The sequence below is a fragment of the Spermophilus citellus genome, assembly GCF_964194105.1.
Source record: "Spermophilus citellus genome assembly, chromosome: 2".
NCBI lineage: Eukaryota > Metazoa > Chordata > Mammalia > Rodentia > Sciuridae > Spermophilus > Spermophilus citellus.
In genome coordinates, this window is record NC_138183.1 from 210,877,795 (window position 1) to 210,897,776 (window position 19,982).

Here is a 19,982-nt window from a genome sequence, read left to right on the forward strand (position 1 = left end):
GCAACTTGAGCTTAGGGATGTCAGGGAACTTGTTCAAGGTCACACAGTTAGATTGTGGCAGCTGGGGTTAGAGTTGAACCAGAAATATGACTGAAGAGTTAGTATGTGTTAGGAGTCATGTGTCAAAATCTTTGATTCACCCAGAGGAAGAGGAATGGTGACATGGGTGGCACAGTGAAGGGTAGGATCCCCCAGAAGGAGACAAGGGGCACCATCAGAGTGGGCAGTGCCAGATACACCAGGGGAACTTGGTTTTGCTAAGGCCTGTCCACCTCATCATAATAGCAATAAAAGCAATGAAAAAACCTTCCATGGAAGAAGTCTTATCTAGGGGATGGACATTGCACCAGGGTCTTTCACCTAATTCTGATAACTTCACAAAATAAAGATTATTGATCTTGTCCTATTTTATTTTTTAAATTTCAAAATTATGTATGATTTTTTGCCAAAATTTAAAATGATGTGGAATATATTAAAAGCAAATATTCCCCTTCACATCTCTTCTGTTTCTGTCTCCTATTAAACAACAACTCCTAATGGGTGAATCCTGCAAGACTGTTTTCGTGAAAAACACACACATACACACTCACACACACATACACACACCTACTCATACACATACAACAGGCACACACTGTCTTTAGTTTCTATGGTTAGGATTCTTAAGTTTGCTTTTTTCACTTGAGTTATAACTTGGGCTATCTCTCATTGTCAGTACATACTCTTTTTAACAGTAGGACCTTCTATAGAAAGAATATACCCTATTTTATTATTCCCCATTGATGGACACTTAGGTTGTTCCAGTGTTTGAATGCTGCTACATATTCTTGTCTAGATATATTTCTAGATTCTTTTACTTGTTTCTTTGTTGGCAGTCTGGGTATCAAACTCAGGGCCTTGAACATTCTAAGCTAGCATTTTACTCTCTAGATTTTTAGACGAATTGCTATATGAAAAGTTATGTACATTTAAAATGTTATTCAAGTCTGACAAATTGCCTTCCAAAAAAAGGTTTACAACAAGTGTGTAAGTAAGACAGTTCCCCTTCCTTGTGCCCCCCTGCCAATTCCAGCCATTCCTGTTATATAAGTCAATAAGGGAGAGTCACTACTGCTAAACACTGCATTAAACCCACCAAAAATGAAACTGTGCTTTGAAGAACCGAAGTAAGTTACCCCAAATCTCATAACTAATAAAAAGAAGTGGGTTGAAAACCACTTCAAAGTCTACTTCTGCTCTGTGCTTTCAGCAGGATCTCTACTCTCCCAGGTTTTATTGGATTCATTTTTCTTCTCCCTAGAGCACATCAGATTTCAGCTTCTCTGTGATCATAGAAAATGTGAACTGCTATAGCTCTGGCATCATCTGCAGAAAATTTATTTCCATCAATGTTGGGAACTCACTCATCATCTTTGATAACGACTCAGGAAATCCTGTAAGGCTTGCTGCTGGTGAGGGTTGTGTAGACAATGTACAGGTTACAGGGAGGTGAGGAAAAAAAGGTAAGGACTGAAGTGCCACCAAGCCAGGAGTTCAGGCTAAATTCCTTGACCAGGAAGAAAGAAGTCCATGCCATGGCCCAAGGAAAGTGGAGGAGTTGGCAAGACACTGGCACTGGGCAGCGATTGTAGCCAGGACCAGGGGCCAGGGGTGTCACTCAGTAGTAGAGCATGTGCTTAGCATTCTCAAGTTCCTGGGTCCAAACCTCAGCACCAACATACACACACATACACACACACACACACACACACACACACACACACACACACAGCTTTTGTAGCCAGGACTAGCTGATCTGGGCATTGGGGAGCATTTGGACCTCAGGACTGATCAACTCTGTCCCCTTAGAGTCCTGAAAGTTTTCTGGATGAGAAGCAGGAAGTCCACACATGGCAAGCAGGGTTCTTCACACTGGTGCATTTCCCGCGGGAGCACATCACCCTCCTGTGGGACCAGAGAACCACAGTGCATGTCCAGGCTGGGCCTCAGTGGCAGGTAGTCATGGGGGCAGAACATTTCTGGGTCTGCTTTTGCCTGGGACTAAGTCAAGCTTCAGGGTGACCTTGGGTAAACTGTCCCTCTCTGAGGAGCCAAGAAGAGCATGCCTTTGTCTTGTCTGCTCCATCTCACTCTGTACCTCTTCTCTGACATTGACCCAGCCCTCTTGAAATTGAAGCCCCAGCAGTTGCTTTTGGGTTCATGAAAACCTCCTGGGCTCATGGTGACCCCTATGCCCATGGTTCACCCTCAGCATGCTTGCAACTGACGTAGTGTCCTCTCTTCTTTCAGGGTCAGCTGGCAGGCCTCTGTGGGAACTTTGACCTAAAAACCATCAATGAGATGAGGACTCCAGAGAACCTAGAGTTAACTAACCCCCAGGAGTTTGGCAGCAGTTGGGCTGCAATTGAGGTAAAGCCTCCCTAGACTGGCTTGTGCCTGTCACTCAAATGGACACTGGCTACACTGAACCAGGCCCCAGGTCAGGGAAGAGGGACATCAAGTGGAACTGTTCCCAAGAATGCTCTCTCAGCCTCTGTCCAGATCCCTAGCTCTAAACTCTGTCCTGTGGCCTGAAAACACACAGTATCTCATCTTACAACCCCAGTTGCCCATCTTGCCCTGGGCCAACCTGCAGTGGAAGACTGGGGTGGTCACAAAGGAGGCAGTGTCTGTCCTGGGAGAGGTGGCCACCTAGTGGGGAAGGCAAGGCTTGTGCCCTTTAGTGTCTGGTGCTAGGTCTGGTACAGAGGAGAGATGGATGTAGGTTGAGGACATCAGAGGTTTCCTGAAGGAAGTGGGACTGGTGCTGTCAGTTAAAGGATAGGCATGCTTGGAGAGATGAATGTATCCAAGAAAAGGCCTCTGAGAGGGAGGTAAGGGTAAAATCAGGGGTTTTCTTGAGGCTTGGGGAATGCCTGGCAGAGGCTGCCAAATACCGAACTGAGAGCAGGTCTTGGATCATCCACTTGTTGGATGACCTTGAGTAAGTACCATCTTCTGTATGATCCTTTGGAGTCAGGGGGCTGGGCCCAGAGAGGGATGGTGAATAGATTTCACTTTATGTGACAGCTGATCAGTTAGAAGAGGCTGCTTAGCAAACTACATTGAAAATATCTTAAGATGTGTCAAGTTTAGCTTGAAGGAGGATTGTGATTGATTATTTATGTCTGTCATGGGTGCAATAGCAGAGAGTGATGTGAGCATTGCATATTAGCCTTTCCTGGACTAAGTGATCTTTATTTTCTTTTGAGGAGTAGATGGAGATGGGCCTATGTATATGGGACAAGAGCAGTAGTTGGGCATGGCTTAGAGATCAGTGAAATCCTGAGGTGGACAAGGCTGTTCCCACAACTTCAGAAAAGTGCACCCATTCTCTAACCCATCCCAATGTTAGAGAATCCAAGCAGGTGACAAAGCTTTGTTGTTGTCCCCAGCACTGTCCCATATTTCTTTCTTGCTTATACCCTTAGTCATACCCAGGGTGGGCACTTCAGTGAAAATATTAAACTGAAGAAGGAGGGTCAACAGACATTGGGGAAATCTGTGTTAGTTATTTACTGCTGGGTAACAATGTTATTAGGACTAGTGGCTTTAACCAACACACAGGTCTTATCTCAGTTTCTGTGGGTCAGGAAACAGGGCATGTGACTTAGTTCTCTGCTCAGTATCTCATAAGGCTGCAATCAAGTTGTGGCCAGGACTAGACTCTCCCCTGGAGGCTAGACTGGGGAAAAAGCTGCTTCTTCACCTGCCTGTGTGGTTGTGGGTGGCAGTCAACTCCTAGCAACTGCAGGATGGAGAGCTTCAGCTTTTGGCTAGCTGTTGCTTGAGACTGGGCTCAGCTCCTAGAGACCAGCCACACGTCCTGCCATGAGGGATCCCAACGTGGCTGCTGGCTTCCTCACAGCTGGCAAGGGGGAGATTCCAACAGGATGGCCTCTGTGATCTTATGTAACATAATCATGTAATTATATGCATAGTCATGTCCATCCCATCTCTCTTGACATATTCTGTTGGTTTGAAGCAAATAGTAGGTCTCTCCCACTCTCAAGAGGAGGGGATTATACAAGGACAGGAACACCAGGAAGTGGGATCATGGCAGCTACCCTAGAGTCTCTCTGCCACACCAGGCAATAGGCATTTGGGGGTGAGGAGGTCAACAGCCCTGCCTTTGCACCTTAGTGCCCAGACACCCTTGACCCCCGGGACACATGTGTCCTGAATCCTCTCCGAGAACCATTTGCCAAGAAGGAGTGTGGCATCCTGCTCAGCGAGGTGTTTGAGACCTGCCACCCTGTGGTGAGTGAACCGCTCCCCCAGTCCCTCCTGAACCCCTTCCCACTTTCCCAGGATCCCTTCTGCTCTCAGACCCCCATGTCTTAGAAAAGACAGTTCATGTCTAGAACCCATCTCTTTCATTCTCCTGCCTTTGGCCTGCTCAGATGAATCTGCCTATTTCCTAGACAACCAGGGAGGCAGCTGGGAAACAGTTTCTGTGCCCTCTATAAGCCCATCTCAGTCTGGCTCTTCCTCCTTATTGGAAAGCTGTGCTGCAGAGTGGACACAAACCCGTCAAGCTGTGGCCCTATCTCTTGCCTGCTGTACCTTTTGTGGAGATAGGAACTCCAGGGCTCAGCCCTGCACGGTCCCTCCAAGGCCTTAAGGGGTGCTATCAGACTGGCCTCAGCAGTCTCCAGCCCAGCTGGGCAGTTCAAACTGTTCTTCAGCCACTCCTTGGCCCCTGAATCCAGCAGTCTGGGCCGAAGAAGAACAGAGCTTAGGGTGTCTGTGTGTGCCATGTGGTTCTTGTTTCCTTCTGAGCTGGCTGCCTTCTGCCCCCACCCCTCACCCCTCATGGGCAGCTTACCAATTTATTCTGTGATCCTCTTGAGTTTGTGCTGGTGGCCAGCAGACAAAAAAATGCAGGTCTGACATTTAGGATCTGTCCTCTGACCTCTTGACTTCTGACCTCCCCCAGGTCGATGTCACTTGGTTTTATTCAAACTGCCTGACAGATACATGTGGGTGCAGCCGGGGTGGTGACTGTGAGTGCTTCTGCGCCAGCGTGTCTGCCTATGCCCACCAGTGCTGCCAGCAGGGGGTGGCTGTTGACTGGCGGACCCCCCGCCTCTGCCGTGAGTATCCCAGGCCCATCATCTGAGGGAACAGAGTAGGGTACCTTATAATACCCTGACCAGTGTTATTGAGTACCCAGCATGTGCCAGGCACCAACCACTTCATGGGTATTATTCACTGAGTTCTTATGCCTACCCTTTGCAATAGGATTGTGCATTCCTTTGTTACAGTTGGCCTAGGGAGGGAGGTAAAGTAACATGCTCAAAGTCACATGGATTAGTGGTGTAGCCAGGGGTCATCCCCAGACAGTACCAAACCTGTGCTTTTAACCATTCTGCTAGAGGTGTCTGGAGCCTTGGGTTTCAGGCCCAGAACTGCCATTTGCATGCTGTGTGACAGCAAACAAGCCACCCTGCCTCTTTGGCGCTCAATTTTCTCATCTGAAAAATAGCACTAGACCTGCCTCACCAGGTGAGAATCAAAAGGGATAATGAACATAAAAGCCCTTTGTCAGCTGAGCTACCAAGACCCCCACAGAGGTAGCACAAGTTATGTTTATTCGGAGCAGTGGTTGTGTGCAAATGCAGTTTATTGAACGTCTCTAAATACTTAAGCACACAGGTATTCACACATAATTTGATACATAAATATATACACATATATCAGTGGTAGTAGAAATATATTACAGAACAATTTTAAATATAATGCATAATATACTAATATTTAATGTTAACTATTAACAATATTTAATATTGTCTATAAAAGTTAATGTTTAAAAGATGAAGTAAATATATGGAAAGTTAATGATTATTAATTGATTACTGGTTATATATTTCTGCACACAATGGATCTCCCTGATACAAGCATACTCCATGTTTGGGTGCAATAGTGATTACCCAGGTTCTGGAGTCAGACCATCCGTGTTTGGACCCCAGTTCCACTAAGCCAGCTGGCCTAGGTACATTCCTTACACTGAGTTTCCTTCTCTGTAGTAGAGGGGTGGAGACAACTGTTAGGATGTACATGAGACAATACATGGGAAGCATTTGACCCAGTGCTCTGCACTTGTTGTGGGGGTTGCAGTCATTTTTTTCATGGAGACATGGGTGCTGGTATGTCCTTCAGGTAGGAAGACCCTAGGAGGATGATGGGAAGCACCTGCCTTGAACCTCTCTTTCTTTTGCCTGTTTTCCTCTAAGATCCTTTACCACATATGCCCTGGGTCTTCATGCATTCTCTCTGTCCCTCTGCTTCTCTGATAGCAATCTTTCAGGAAGGAGAGGGACACAGACACTTACATAGTATCTACTGTGAGCCAGGCTCTGTGCCATGTGTGCATTATCTCATTGATACCCAGGACTAGAGTGAGGTGAGTGAGATACTCATTGAAGCATGAGACTTAGGGGGCACCAGAAAACTCAGGAAACAAGCAAAATAACATATTAATGCAATGTTTTTTAAAAAATAAAAATGGCTGCAAAAAAATCCTTGATGAACAAAATATCAAAGGATCAATATTATTGATTTTTTTTCCTTTTGCCTCAGGCTCAGCCCATCTTTATTTTAAAATTTGATATTTTATCATGGACTTTTGCATTAATTTTGGTGTAGAAAAACCATTGCATTAAAGTAGCATTTATTTTATTAAACTAAATAAGACACAGAGAAAAATTCTTCAGAGACTAATAAGTTTATTTGGGAATAGCACTGCAGTGGGAATATGTCTGCCAGAGTAAGCTGAGAGTGTATTCAAAGAGGCTGTGGCAAGGGGAAGTTCTTAGAGGCAAAATGATATTTATATGATATTTTGGAAGCAAAACAATCCTTGGCTGTAAAGATTAAAAACAAGGATTAATAGTCCAAGATTGAACAGACAGTTTAGAACAGATGTCCTTGCAGAAGTGTTCTTGGTGCAGGGGTGTAGTTCGGGCAGGTTTTTGTGGTAGTTCTTATTTCCAGGTGTGTATGTGTGAGATCCCCTTTCATGCCTTCCTGGTTTCCTGAATTATTTTGTTGCTGCTGTTGGAGCTTTACACAAGTGACTCCGTTTGGTTCTGACAACTTTCACAATTTAATTACTGGGAATTTTGCCCTCTCTCCTTAAATATTGCCTGAGGCAAGCATTTTGCCTTACCCTGGAAGGTGATAGCAGGAGGACACTAAATTTGGCAGATGTTAAGTAACCTGCCCCAGCACACTCAGTTGATGAATGAAGAGACATGGGATTTGAACTCTGCTATGACCCCAGATAGCTGGCTTTTAAGGACTCTTCTGAGCCACCTGTTGGCTGGGTACATAGCTGAAACCAGAGACTTGGACGTAGAATTTCTAGTTCAAGTTATGTTTATTCAGAGCAGGGTTCACAAATGAGGAGAGATTGGTACTCTCCTGTTGCCACATGGCAGGTTACTTCCTGAACGAGTGCCCTTGATGGAGGACAATGTCAAAGATGTTAACCATAGGCTTGGAGTGTGGAGTGGAGTTGGTGACTGTCTTCAGACCATACATACGTGTAAAGCGGACCCCTCCTCAACCTTTATCCCAGGTCCACCCAGCTCATACCTCACAACCTTATTCCTGGTTTTAGGTATCCCTGCAAGGTCCCAGCTTACTCTTGTGGATTGAGGAATCCATGGCTGAGGCACCAGGGGAACAGGCTGTGGTTCTAGACTCTGCCACTAGAGGGTGTGCTAAGATCACTGCTAGGAGCTTGTCAATGCCTGACTGATTGTTGGAAGTACTTCTGAGCCAGGGAGATTACACAGAAGAGCCTGAAGAAGCTTGGGACTCTGGAGGCCCTTGGTCCCCTTTCCACTCAAAGCTCTTTGAAAACCACCTTCTTTCTTATGCTTGCGTTCCTCCTCTGGAGATCTTCCACGATATTTCCAGTTGGAGCTCCTACTCCTTGATTCTAAACCTACTCTTTAAAGCCACACAAAATACAACCTTCTGCCAGCATTCATTCATTCATTTATTCAACCCATTGCTGAACACCTACTTTGTGACAGGCTTTGAGTCTTGTGCTGGGGGTGCATAGAGGAACTGCTGTATTTCCTTATCCTTAAGACATCTGAATCTAAGACCATTCCTAAATCTTGGAGTTTGGAAGCCAGGCCAGGCCTGGCTCTTGGGGAAGGAGGGAGGCTGGTAGGCTAGGGGCCTTGACTCTATCTGTTCCAGGCTCTGAACCAGCTCTCAAGAAGTCTCTGTTCTCTCTTTCAGCATATGACTGTGACTTCTTTAACAAAGGTAAGCCCATTGTCCCCAAATGGAGATTCAAGGGCTAGGAACTGTCAGCCCTACCCTTATACCACACCAGCATTGGCCATCCTGAGGTGCAGCTGTCTCTAGAAGAGCTTACATAGATCTGGGAGGAACTCTGTTATGCAAATAGCCCTGATAGTGTGGGGCCTAGGGATGCCCAGGGAACCTGTTCTATTGGTTCCTGCAGGCCCTGTGTGGGCCCAGGCCAGTCAGCTTCCCAGAGATTGTGCTCACCCAGGGCAGCTTTGCCAGGAAGTACAACCCCCATTTGCACCAATGTGCCTTCTTTGCTGCCTTCCTAATGTAGCTCATCAGGCCCACGGAGTGTCGTCTTAGGTTCCCTGAAGATTTGAGTTGGCAAAAGCAAATGCAAACTGCTCTTTCTGAGGAATCCTGGGGCAAAACATATGGCCTGTCAGATCCATCTTCAAATATAGTCAAGGTTTCAGGATACCAAGATATGCTCACACACCTAGATTGTTAATGAGGGCAAAATCAAAGGTCATAACTAAGGACCCAAGGAGGTTTAGTATCCAGCATTAGAGCCATATGATCAATTTCATCCTGGGGCTGACCTGGCAGCAGGGGGAGGGCTACCCAGAGTATTTTTCAGCACTGAATTTTGTTCAGTTGGGCCAAGGTCAGGCCTTGGCAGAGATGGATGCTCCTCTGATCCTTAGTGCTGTTCAACCTTGACTTCCAAGCCCCCAACCCTCGAGGTATCATCCTGCACGAGCTAGTCTGTGTGGGTATAGGCCTAAGGCTTTGTCCTCATTTACCTGCATTATCTGATTTTGGTTTGAGACTCAACCCCTGACAAGAATATGGCAGGAAGGGGACGGGTTAGGGGAATTTTGCCCTCTCTCCTTAAAAAGACCCCCAGTTAGGGGGTCTGCAAGATTAGGGCTAGACTATGGTATAATGTTGGTCCCTAGGGACCAAAATGCCAAAATGTTGGTCCCTAGGGAATCCTACTGGCCCCAAATCTTCAACTCCTAAAGGAATGAATCTCTAATGGAAGAATTGCAATCCTGGGACAGGCAGGGCCTGTCTGACATCAGGCAAGACATTTCAGCAAAACAGCTCTGAGCAGAGATTTCTCCCTTCTGTGGCATTTTGGGTGGCAATAACTGGCAAAGGACAAGCTGTTTCTAGCATCCTCCACCTACTCACCCGCCCACCTCTTCGTTCCTTGCTCCACTCTTCTACCAACATTTCTGGCCCAGGCCCTGTGGGGTGCTGGGAAGTCAACGGTAAAGGGACCTGTCACAAGGGATCCCTGGAGCAGTTCTCACTGCCTCCCTGGCACCCAGTTTGTGTTCCTAACTCCTCATTCAGTTGGTAGTTTGAAATCGATCACTGCCGAGAATATTTACACCATGGAAATCAGCAAACACTTCACACTCACTTTTACTTTTCCAGAGCCAGTTGTTACCATTTACCATATAGGACAGCCCATCTTCTCTTTGGTGGGGAAGATTACAGGGACCCCCAGTTCAGATCCTCATCATAGAGCTGGTGGGGCACAAAGAAAGAGGGAAAACTTTTGTGTGTTGCAGGAGAGGGTGCAGGGAAAGCTTCACCAAGGAGGTGACATTTGAGCTTGTCCCTAGAGACTGCGTAGGCATATGCCAGGCACAAAACAGAGGACTACTCTGTGGGGGTGGAACAGCATGATGGAGAAACGAGCTAGGACAGAGCATGGCTCTTTTAAGGAAGAGTGAGAGAAGTTCAGTGTGGCAGGGGCCAGGGAGTAGGGGAAGGGGTGGCACAGGTGTGTGTGTGGCAGGGGAGGGTTGGGCTCATTGGATCTATGGGGGAAAGGCATGGGGAAAGGCCCCAGACCAGTCCCAGAAGAGAATGTTGTTCAGGTAGCCATGGGAGCACACCAGAGGCAGGAATCTCAGGAGACTTGCATTCACCTAGGAAATCCACATCCCACTCTAACCTATACCCACAGCTACAGAACCTGAAGACACTAAAGTGTCATGTGCTTGAAATAAAAAGGTGAATGCTACTGCTGAACCCAACTCTCCTGGTCTTTGTTTCTCAGGCAGTGGATAGGCAGAGATTAGGTATAGATGTCTTGTCTTAGGGTGACACAGAGCAGAGAAATGACTGACATGGAAATGTTGCAGGAGTGAGATAGGCATGGAGAGACATTTGGGGGCCTGGGTACCCTTTGGGGGTGTCCTTCTTCTGAGGTTCTCTTTCTCTGTGAAAGATTCAGCCACTGTGTAGAGGGTCAATTCCCTTCAGGGGCTTCCAGCCTGAATCTCCTCTCCCTTCCTTCTTATAGACATCAAAGCCTGGGATAAGAGGCCACAAACAGTCCCTCCCTGGCACCCAGCCTCTGATGTAGGTGAGATGGGTGGATGGGAGTTGGGGCTTATGACTGGCCTCTTTTCTCTAGCACTAGGTAAGGGCCCCTACCAGCTGTCCAGTGTGGCGGCTAGTGGTGCCCTGGTGGTCATGAAGGCTGTGGGCAATGACATAGCCCTAGTGAGGGCAGAAGATGTGGCGCCAGGGGACATCGTGAATTTCCTGCTGACAGCTGCTCTGTACAAGGCAAAGGCCCATGGTAAGTCCCACCCTGGCCTCAGTCCAGCTCTTTTGGGAGAGAGGCAGGTGCTGAAGGAGGGGAGGCTGGGAGGGAAGGAGAGAAAGGAGGGAAGGAGGGAGGGAGAGAGGGGGGGAGGATATGAGAGAAGGAGGCAGTTCAGCCACCTTCTGAGGCTCTGTAGTCAGGGACTTCTGTAAACCTTCACCTCCCCCCAGACAGAGATAGTGGGAACAGGAGGCAGCTGGCAGGCAGAAGTAGTTGGCTGAGGGAACCAGGTAAGCTATGGAGGAGCAGGACCCAGTTAGCCCACAGGGGACTGCCACCCTGAGCCAATTGTGAATGTAGACCTGTGCCAGCATGCTGCCTGCTCACCCTCAGTCTGGACCCCTCTGTGCTGACCTTACCCATGTGTCTCTGTGCAGACCCAGATGTGGTTTCCCTGGAGGCAGCAGACAGACCCAACTTCTTCTTCCACATCACCGCCAATGGGTCTGTGGAGCTGGCTAAGTGGCAGGGCAGTGAAACCTTCCACCACCACGCCTCCTTCTTGCTGCATCAAGGGACATGGCGGGTGGGCCTGGTGGCCCTGGAATCTCTGGCAAAGCCAGGCTTCTTCCTCTATGTATCAGGCCTTGGGCTGACCTTGCGGCTATATGAGCACACAGAGGCATTCCGCTGGGGCACACTCTTCCACCTTTGGGGTAGGTGTCTCCTTGCCATCACCCTTGGGCTTTGGCCCTTGGTCCTCACTCAACTACTCTTCCTGCCCTTTCCCAGCTACTCCTTTCCCATTGCCCTAATAGACAGAACTCTTACCCTCCTGGCAGAGGGAGGCCATAAGCATCCTCCCCTAGGATAGAAAGTGACCTGTTCTCCATGTTCCCAGTCTAGGGAGCCATGAACAGTGTGGCTTGGGGACCAGCCAGTTTCCTGGGTCCTGCCTCCTATCACAGGCTAATTACATGGTCTAAAAATATGTGGCCTTTGTGGAAGTGAGGGGAAAAATGATCCTGGTGGCAGCTCACATAGCTGATGGCTCAGGTTTCCTGCGGATGGTTGCACGTCTGCTCCATAGCTTAGAGACCGCCCACTGGGGCACCAGACTGAGGAGCCAGCAGCCTCCACTTCTCCCATGGGAGGCCTGTGCAGTGGTGGGGCAGCTCCCTCGTCTTTCTACTAGAGGCTAAGGCTTACTCTCCCCCTGCCAGGTAGGTCTGTTCCCAAAATGTAGATCTCTGCCTAAACCTCGGGGCCATTCTTACAGGAAGCGGTCATACACTGAGTCCTCCATGAACCCCAGTCTCTATAAATTCATCACCAACTGATGGCAGAAGTAGGCTGTGTCTCTCTCTTGAAGACACTAAGGCAGAGTAGAATGATCCCAGGTTTTGAAGCTGGACAGCCTGAGCTCTAATCCTGACCCTGGTCCTTGGTACTTGGACAACCTCCATCATTCTGTGACTTTACCTCTAAAATGGGAACATATGCCTCAGAAGGCTGCTGTGAGGATGGACTGGTTCCCAAGAGCTTTGCACTGGGCTGACACATAGTAGATGTTACCTAAATGCCAAGCTCTTGGAAAAGCAGTTTCTTCATGGTTGGTAGCAATGTGGGGATCAGGGTCAGAACGGGCTGACAGGGTGAGGCTGCTCCCCTCAGCTTGTGGCAGAGCCTGCCCACACCTCCCTGCTCAGACTGCAGTTTTAGAGACTGGTCGCTTGTGCCAACATAGTCATCACAGGCCACAGAGCCTTCCCTAATTTATCCAGCACTGGCCACAGGGGCCTCTTTTGAGAACATCTCCCCTGGAAAAGTTTATTTTCCCACCATCATCTGTGCTTCAGTTTCTTCATCTATATACTGGGGTTAATAACAATGCCTACTTCATAGGATTATCGGGAGGATTAATGAGTAAGTATGTATGAACTGTTTAGTGTAGGGCGAGGTGCTGTGTAAGAGTTGGTTATTGTTATTGTCATCATTGCTCCAGCTACTGGGGCAACAAGGGCAGTTCTCAAGCTGTATCCAGGTCCTGAGAGGCTACTTTGGGAAGGCCCCTGGATACAGAAAGCAGAGCTTGGGGAAGAGGGCCTCCTCTACCTGCTGGACAGTATTCCAGCAGGGCCTTGGGCTCAGAGTTCCCCAGTGCCTCACTCCACCCCTCAAGGGTGAGCCTCTTATCTTCATAGAGGTCTGCAGTGGCCCTGCCAGAGTAGAGCATAAGGGGGGGGTGACTGTGTCCTGGGGTACAGGGCAATCCTGGAACCAAGTCCCAGAGAAGCAGGGTGACAAAGAAGCCTTAGTGAAAGATCAGCAGTCCAAGCCTCCTCTTTGGCCATCCTCAAAACCCCAATCCACCTACTCATATGAGGGCTCTCTCAGGTTCAGCCTACCCCAAATTCAAAGCTCCCTATCCCTAGGATTCCAAGACTCTGACCCCAGCCATCATGGATATAGTTCTCTTAGCTTGGATTTTTCTCCCTTCACTTTTCCTACACGAGTCCACTTGACTCCTCCACTGGGTAGGGAGGTCATGCGCTGAGCAGGGATTACCTCTGTGCTCTGTTGCTTGACAGAGCTGGTGCCCAGCCTCCATCAGTCGAAAGACTCTCATCTTTCTAGATGCCAAGTCACTGGGGGCTGCCTACCCAATCTGTGAGTGGCGCTACGATGCCTGTGCCAGCCCCTGCTTCCAAACCTGCCGGGACCCACAGGCAGCCAGCTGCCAGGATGTACCCAGGTGAGGGGCCAGGGGATTCTGGGTGTGGAGTCCAGATGTGCACAAGGGTTTTGAGCATATATATGTACATGTTTGTATACACATACACACGTGTGAATGGGCTTGTTTGTAGTCTGTGGGCATGCGCATGAGCATGTATTAAGATGTATGTACTCAAATGTACCTGTATATGAGTGTTTCTTGTGTGTATGGGGATGTATGCCCCAGAGTAAATGTGTTTCTTTATATCTTTATATTTGAGTGTGACACACATACAAACAGACCCACAAATGTGTGTATATCTACTTGTGTATGATGTACTTACAGCTGAGCCTTGTGTATATTTGTATATCCAAGAGTACATGAGCTGTCCACAGCTGTACCTGTACACATGTGAGCTGCATGTAGGTGGGTATTGTGTACATGCACAAGGTGATACATTATTGTTTGTGGGAGCCTGTGTAGATATGTATGTATGTGTAAATATTTTGGAACCCTTCAGGTTTGCAGGGAGTACATGAGGCTGTGTGAGAATGTGCCTTTGTGGAGACATGTGAGCATGTGCACAGTGTGTGCATAACTGTATCCTGTGCATACATTCTCCCTTTTAGCTTGATGGGTAGGAGTGTGTAGGAGTGTATGGCACATATATTTGGGTATGTGAGCTCCTGTACATGTGTGTGACAGTATCTCTGTGGAGGCTCATGTGAGAGTGTGTATGATAAGCCTGGGCACATACACACACGTATCCTAAGGAAGGATGAGACCTGTTTTATCCAGGTAAGAAAGGGTGACAACACATATTTTAGACCATTAAACTGCTCCCTGCTCTGTCCTCAGGATAGAAGGCTGTGTCCCTGTGTGCCCTGCTCCCAAGGTCCTGGATGAAGTCACACAGAGATGTGTCTACTTGGAGGATTGTAAGTGGCCTGAATTTTCCTTTCTCCCTCAGATTTCCTCCAGTCCTCGGGGTGTTACTGAGGAGTCATGCCCAGAACCCTGGGTCCTCGATCAACAGGGTCAGCACAAGGCCTTCCAAAGGAAAAAGAGCAGGCAGAGCCTCATCTGGCCCACTCGATCCATTTATAGAGAGAGAGAAAAAAACAAGGCATAGAGTGGGAATAGCACCAGCTTGGGGTCGACCTTTATTTAATTAAATAATTTATTTATATGTGGTGCCGAGAATCGAACCTAGTGCCTCACACATGCCAAGCAAGTGCTCTACTACTAAGACACAACCCCAGCCTTCAGCTTGGTATCTTATAATGAGTAAGTGGGGCAGCCAGGCTTAGACTTAGTTCTCTTGGCTCTGGATCAGGATTTGAGGTCGGGGCAGTCTAATAACTTCTCTAAAGTCATCCAATGTCAAGGCACAGCCATTGGAAGCTGTCCTCACCCTATCAGTTAGGGTGCCAGTTGTCCAGGCCCACACCTCAGTCTTGCCCAGTGATGGTAGCCTGGGGCTGCAGTCATCTCACCTTCCGAACCTCTTCTCTTGTCTGCTCAGGTGTAGAGCCTGCAATTTGGGTTCCCGCAGGGGCGCTTGGCAATGAGACTCTGCCTCTCGGGCAAGTGCCACCCACCTCCAGTGACAAGCAACCTCAACTTCTTCAGGAAACTTTCAGGGCCCCCACCTACAGGCCAGCTCTCACTCCAGCAGCTCCACTCACGGGGGCCCTGAACCCACCAATGGCAGCCAGTAAAGCGCCAGTACTGTCCCCAAGCCCCACCCAGTCCTCTCTGCAACAGCCGCTGGGGCTCACTGCATCCAACCTCTCTACCCACCCCACAGAGGCCCCTGCCAGCAAGGGAGCGACTACCAGCCTCCTGGCCACCTCCTACCCCCCAGAATCTGCAACCCTTCCCCTTTTGCTGCAGACACCCACACCTGGCATGGTATCAGGTGCTGTGGAGACAGCCAGGGTGACTATGACCTTCGCAGGGAGCCCCAACATCACAGTCTCCTCACGGTCACCCCCTGCACCTCGCTTCCCACTCATGACCAAAGCAGTGACAGTCACAGATCATGGCTCCTTGACTATTAAGACAACACCCCTACAGCCTGCCTTGCCAGCAAGTATCTCCTCCAGGCCTGTGGCTTCTTCTGGAGTGATCTCCATGTCCCCTACCTCCTCAGGATCCCACAAGACTTTGTTGACACCCTCATTAGCTAAGGTCACAAACAAGACAGAGATCCCCCAGCCCATTCAGACCCAGACCCTTTCGAGTCCCAGCAGCTCCCCGGCCACGGCCAGCACAGCACCACAGCAGACTCCAGTTAGTTCTCTTGCCGCAACAGGAAGGCAGGTAGTGCCATCCACAGAGAAGGGTGCGACTGGGCATGGCCATCCCATAGGACTGCCAGCATCCCCACATCCAAGTCTAGTCCCCACTGCCCTGCCCCTCCCAGTCCAGCATATCTCAGCCACCAGGCCTTCAGCTCTGTCCCCAGGGCCCCTGGTAGCCACCAGCCTGACCACGGTTGCTCACGGGCTAGGGGCCACAGCCTCCAGGTCTCTGGAGTCAACTCGGCCATCCCAGCTCCTCTCTGGTCTGCCTCCTGATACCAGCCTACCCTTGGCCAAGGTGGGCACATCTGCCTCAGTGGCCACATCAGGCCCCAAAGGCTCTGTCATCATGCCTCCACTTCAGCATCAGGCCACGTCTCTGACGATAACCACAACTCCACCTGCTCTGACACTTAGCCCAGCACTGCCTCTCACCCCGGCTGAAGATACAACAAGCATAGCTCCAGGCCTGCTTCTGGGAGCCAAACGCCCAACCTCGGGAGGTGTGGCCATGGCTGCAGGGGTGGCCTCCACAGTATCCATTGCTCCACGAAAGAACACCACACAGAAAATGACCATCCTCTCCAAGCAAGTGTCTTTGCCTACTTCTGTATATGGTTCTGCCCAAGGTGGGACCACAGAGTTCACACCTGCTGTGGTCCGCACCCTTGCCACATTGGTGACTGAGGCTGAGGGCTTCTGGACTGGCACAGTGTCATCAGTGCCCACATCCTACCCATTGGGCCATGTTTCAGCCAGGACGAGCTCCCGGGAGAGCTCACTGGTTCTGCTGCCTCAGCAGACAGAGGCCCACGGAACCTCAGCAGGGCCCCAGCCCCAAGTGGAGCCAGTTGGTGAGGCCACTACAGAGCAGTCTGGGCGCTCAGCCCCAGCCCAGAGCATTGCACAGGGTCCTGCTGAGTCCTTGTCAACCACCACTGAGGCCAATACATCTGCCACCTGTGTTGTAAGTGACTTGTCCCTCCAAGCCTTCTATCCCCCTGCCATTAGACTGGACACTAGTACATTGCTGGGCCAGCTGCAGCCTCTATCTTTAACCAGCTGCCAGGATGCAGTCACGGTCCTCATGCTTGCCCAAATCTTCTGGTGTCTGAAAACTTCCCCAGGCTCCTCTAGGTCCCTGAAGCCATAGCTGGGTCCTACTCTGCCCATCTGGGCCCCGGGGGCTGATTGGATGGCTTGGTGTGATGCCCAGGGTGTGAGAACAAGGGTGTGCCAGTAGGTGTGTGTTTGTGTCTGAGTACCTGCATTGAGATGGTCTTCCCACTTTTGTGTTCATGTGTGTCTGACTTCCAATGAGTGCTTGTGTGTGTGTGTTCTTGTAGTGTGTAAGACATGTTTATGTAAAACAGGGAGAAAATGGGTGTGTTTGTATGCACGTGCCACACACATGCACATGCATGTGCAGGCTTGCTTGAGTGTCTGAGTGTGAGTTTGTATGACTGTATGTCTGTGTACCTGAGGGCAGGTGGATATGCAGAGGTTTCAGGGAATCTGTCCCTTGGTCCCCAATCTGTCACTATATGCAGCCTCAGACCCCAGTTTGGTAGACTGGTAGAGAGTGAGGGCACCATTTCCTAGTAGTTTTACTTCAAAGTCCCCCGCCCTATTAGAAACCTGCACTGTTCCAGCAGATTTGGGGAGAGAGGAGGGACTGTAGCCCCTGGGATGAGCACTCATGCTGTTTCTCCACTCTGTGCCCAGCCAATTGCAGAGCAGGACTGCGTCCGCCACATCTGCCTAGAAGGCCAGCTGATTCGCGTGAACCAGTCCCAGCACTGTCCTCAGAGCGCTGCACCCCCTCACTGTGGGGTCCTGGGCCTTGCAGTGCGGGTGGGCGGGGACCACTGCTGCCCCCTCTGGGAATGTGCCTGTGAGTCATGGGTCAGCCAAAGCCTCGGTGTCCTCTTGTACTCCTACCCAATGTGACCTCTACCCCTGATTTGTGTGTTCCCCTGCCTCCTCTCCCATGGGCTTCTCATCAGTATGACCCTCTGACCTGGCAGATTTCCTACCCTTGCAGCCTCTGATCTCTGTGAGACACTTGATCTGAGGCACTCTCCAGACCCCAAGGCCTCTGAATAATCTAGGAAAGGGCCCAGGCACCTGCCCTGTCTTCCTAAGTGGCCTTGGCCTTGGAGGCATCTGTTTATTTTCCTCCTGCCCTACCCGTGCCCTTGCCCCTAGGTCGATGCTCAATCTTCCCTGACCTGAGCTTCGTGACCTTCGATGGGAGTCATGTAGCCCTGTTCAAGGAGGCCATCTACATCCTCAGCCAGAGCCCAGACGAAATGATCAGTGTCCATGTCCTGGACTGCAAAAGTGCCAACCTGGTGACTGTGCCTTGCCTCCCTTCCTGACACGCCCTGAGAATTGAACTAGATTTAGAGGGGCAATTGAGAAGTGAGCTGATTGTTTTGTTTTGTTTGTACCAGGAATTGAACTCAGGGATGCTCTATCACTGAGGCACATCCCCAGCCCTTTTTATTTTTTATTTTGAGGTAGGGTCTTGCCAAATTGCTTAGGGCCTTGCTAAGTTGCTGAGGCTGGTTTTGAACTTGCAATCCTCCTGCTTCAGTCTCCTGAGTAGCTGGGATTTCAGGTGTGCACCACTGTGCTTGGCTCATTAGCTGGTTTCAAAGGGTCCCAGAGGTGAGGACAGATGTGAAAACACCTCTTCTGCAGCTTCCTCTGTCTCCCAGGAATCTCTTGGAATGGTCTCTCAGGATAGCTCTCCAAGTGACCATGGGAAAGAGTTGAGTGGAGAGCACCACTCTTGGCCCTTCTGGGGCTGGCACCATTCTCAGTATACCAGCCTCCAAGGCACATGTAGGACAGTACTAAAGTACAGAGGAGCAGGAAGGTCACTTTGAGGGTGTGGTCTGTGATCATGGGTGCCAGCTGCAGAGGATTGCCTACTAGGATGCCCCCATGAGCCAGGCGGAAGGAGGCAGCTTTTTTCTTATTTATTTTATTTTATTTATTTTTGGCTGGGTTTTCATGAGGTCAGGTGCAACCAGAAATATTCTGTGAGATTTCGTGTACCTTGTTCATCCCTGTGAGTGTGCTCACACTTGCTGTACTTGTTTACTTTGAGCAAAACTCAAAACAGGGGTCTGGGTTGATGAGGCTGGATTCTCTCTGCAGGGACATCTGAACTGGCCCCCATTCTGTCTGGTGGTACTAAATGTGACTCACCTGGCCCATCGGATCACAGTTGACCGCTTCAATAGGAAGGTGAGTGTATCAAAGACATGAGCTCCATGCAGGGCAGCAGTCATAGAGGGTCAGGGTATCCAAGGGTGGAGGGGCCTTGAGACTTACTTAATTGGGGGCAAGGAGCAGGAAGAGACTCTTTTATTACAGCAAAATTAGGTGTATCTAGAAGTTATTTTAATTAGAATAGTTGTTCCCACTCCATTGACGGGGAGGAAGGGCACCAGGAGGGATTGTGATAAGATGACCATGAAATGGCAAGACACGGTGGCCTTAAATAATTGCTGTTAAAATATCTCACTTTTGCAATTTTTATAAAAACATATGGCCATGTAAACACATTAATAGGGCACAATTCAGGAGATATATAAGTGAGGAATCCCTGAATCTAAGCTTCATAAGCTTGAAATTAAATCTCCCATGGTTAGCCCACCCTGAGTGGGGTTCCCTCCCCACAAGAGGGAATGACTATATACCAGCCTCCAAGGCACATGTAGGTAGGACAGTACTAAAGTACAGAGGAGCAGGAAGGTCACTTTGAGGGTGTGGTCTGTGATCATGGGTGCCAGCTGCAGAGGATTGCCTATCAGGCTGGTCTATGTCTCCATTCTCAGAGTAATGATTTCCACCCCCATTCCTGTGTAAAGACCTGCAGCCTTCCTATAGGAATCTGCTCTTGATCTCTGAACTCAAGGTCATCACACTAGAGCTCTCATAAATAGGGCTAGGGACAGTGGGCTTATCATGTAATGAAAGCTTATGGAAAATATTCCCTGAATTTCATTGCTTAGTCTTTTTATTTCTTCATTCTTAAAAATTAAGGCATAATTTACAC

The 19,982-nt window shown here is 49.3% G+C and overlaps 1 protein-coding gene across 1 annotated transcript in view; it reads left to right on the plus strand.

Annotated features, from left to right (window-relative positions):
* Nucleotides 1-19,982, plus strand: part of OTOG (otogelin) — a gene marked incomplete at both ends in the record, with an annotated part of 80,563 nt that overhangs the window by 44,483 nt on the left and 16,098 nt on the right. The window contains 14 exons of the mRNA XM_081280376.1: nt 1,301-1,435; nt 1,849-1,995; nt 2,290-2,409; nt 4,183-4,299; nt 4,979-5,135; nt 8,299-8,325; nt 10,754-10,921; nt 11,326-11,604; nt 13,526-13,643; nt 14,463-14,542; nt 15,130-16,877; nt 17,636-17,804; nt 18,119-18,264; nt 19,079-19,168. Coding sequence (XP_081136502.1) covers nt 1,301-1,435; nt 1,849-1,995; nt 2,290-2,409; nt 4,183-4,299; nt 4,979-5,135; nt 8,299-8,325; nt 10,754-10,921; nt 11,326-11,604; nt 13,526-13,643; nt 14,463-14,542; nt 15,130-16,877; nt 17,636-17,804; nt 18,119-18,264; nt 19,079-19,168 — 3,501 coding nt within the window. The remainder of the gene's footprint in view (nt 1-1,300; nt 1,436-1,848; nt 1,996-2,289; nt 2,410-4,182; nt 4,300-4,978; nt 5,136-8,298; nt 8,326-10,753; nt 10,922-11,325; nt 11,605-13,525; nt 13,644-14,462; nt 14,543-15,129; nt 16,878-17,635; nt 17,805-18,118; nt 18,265-19,078; nt 19,169-19,982) is intronic.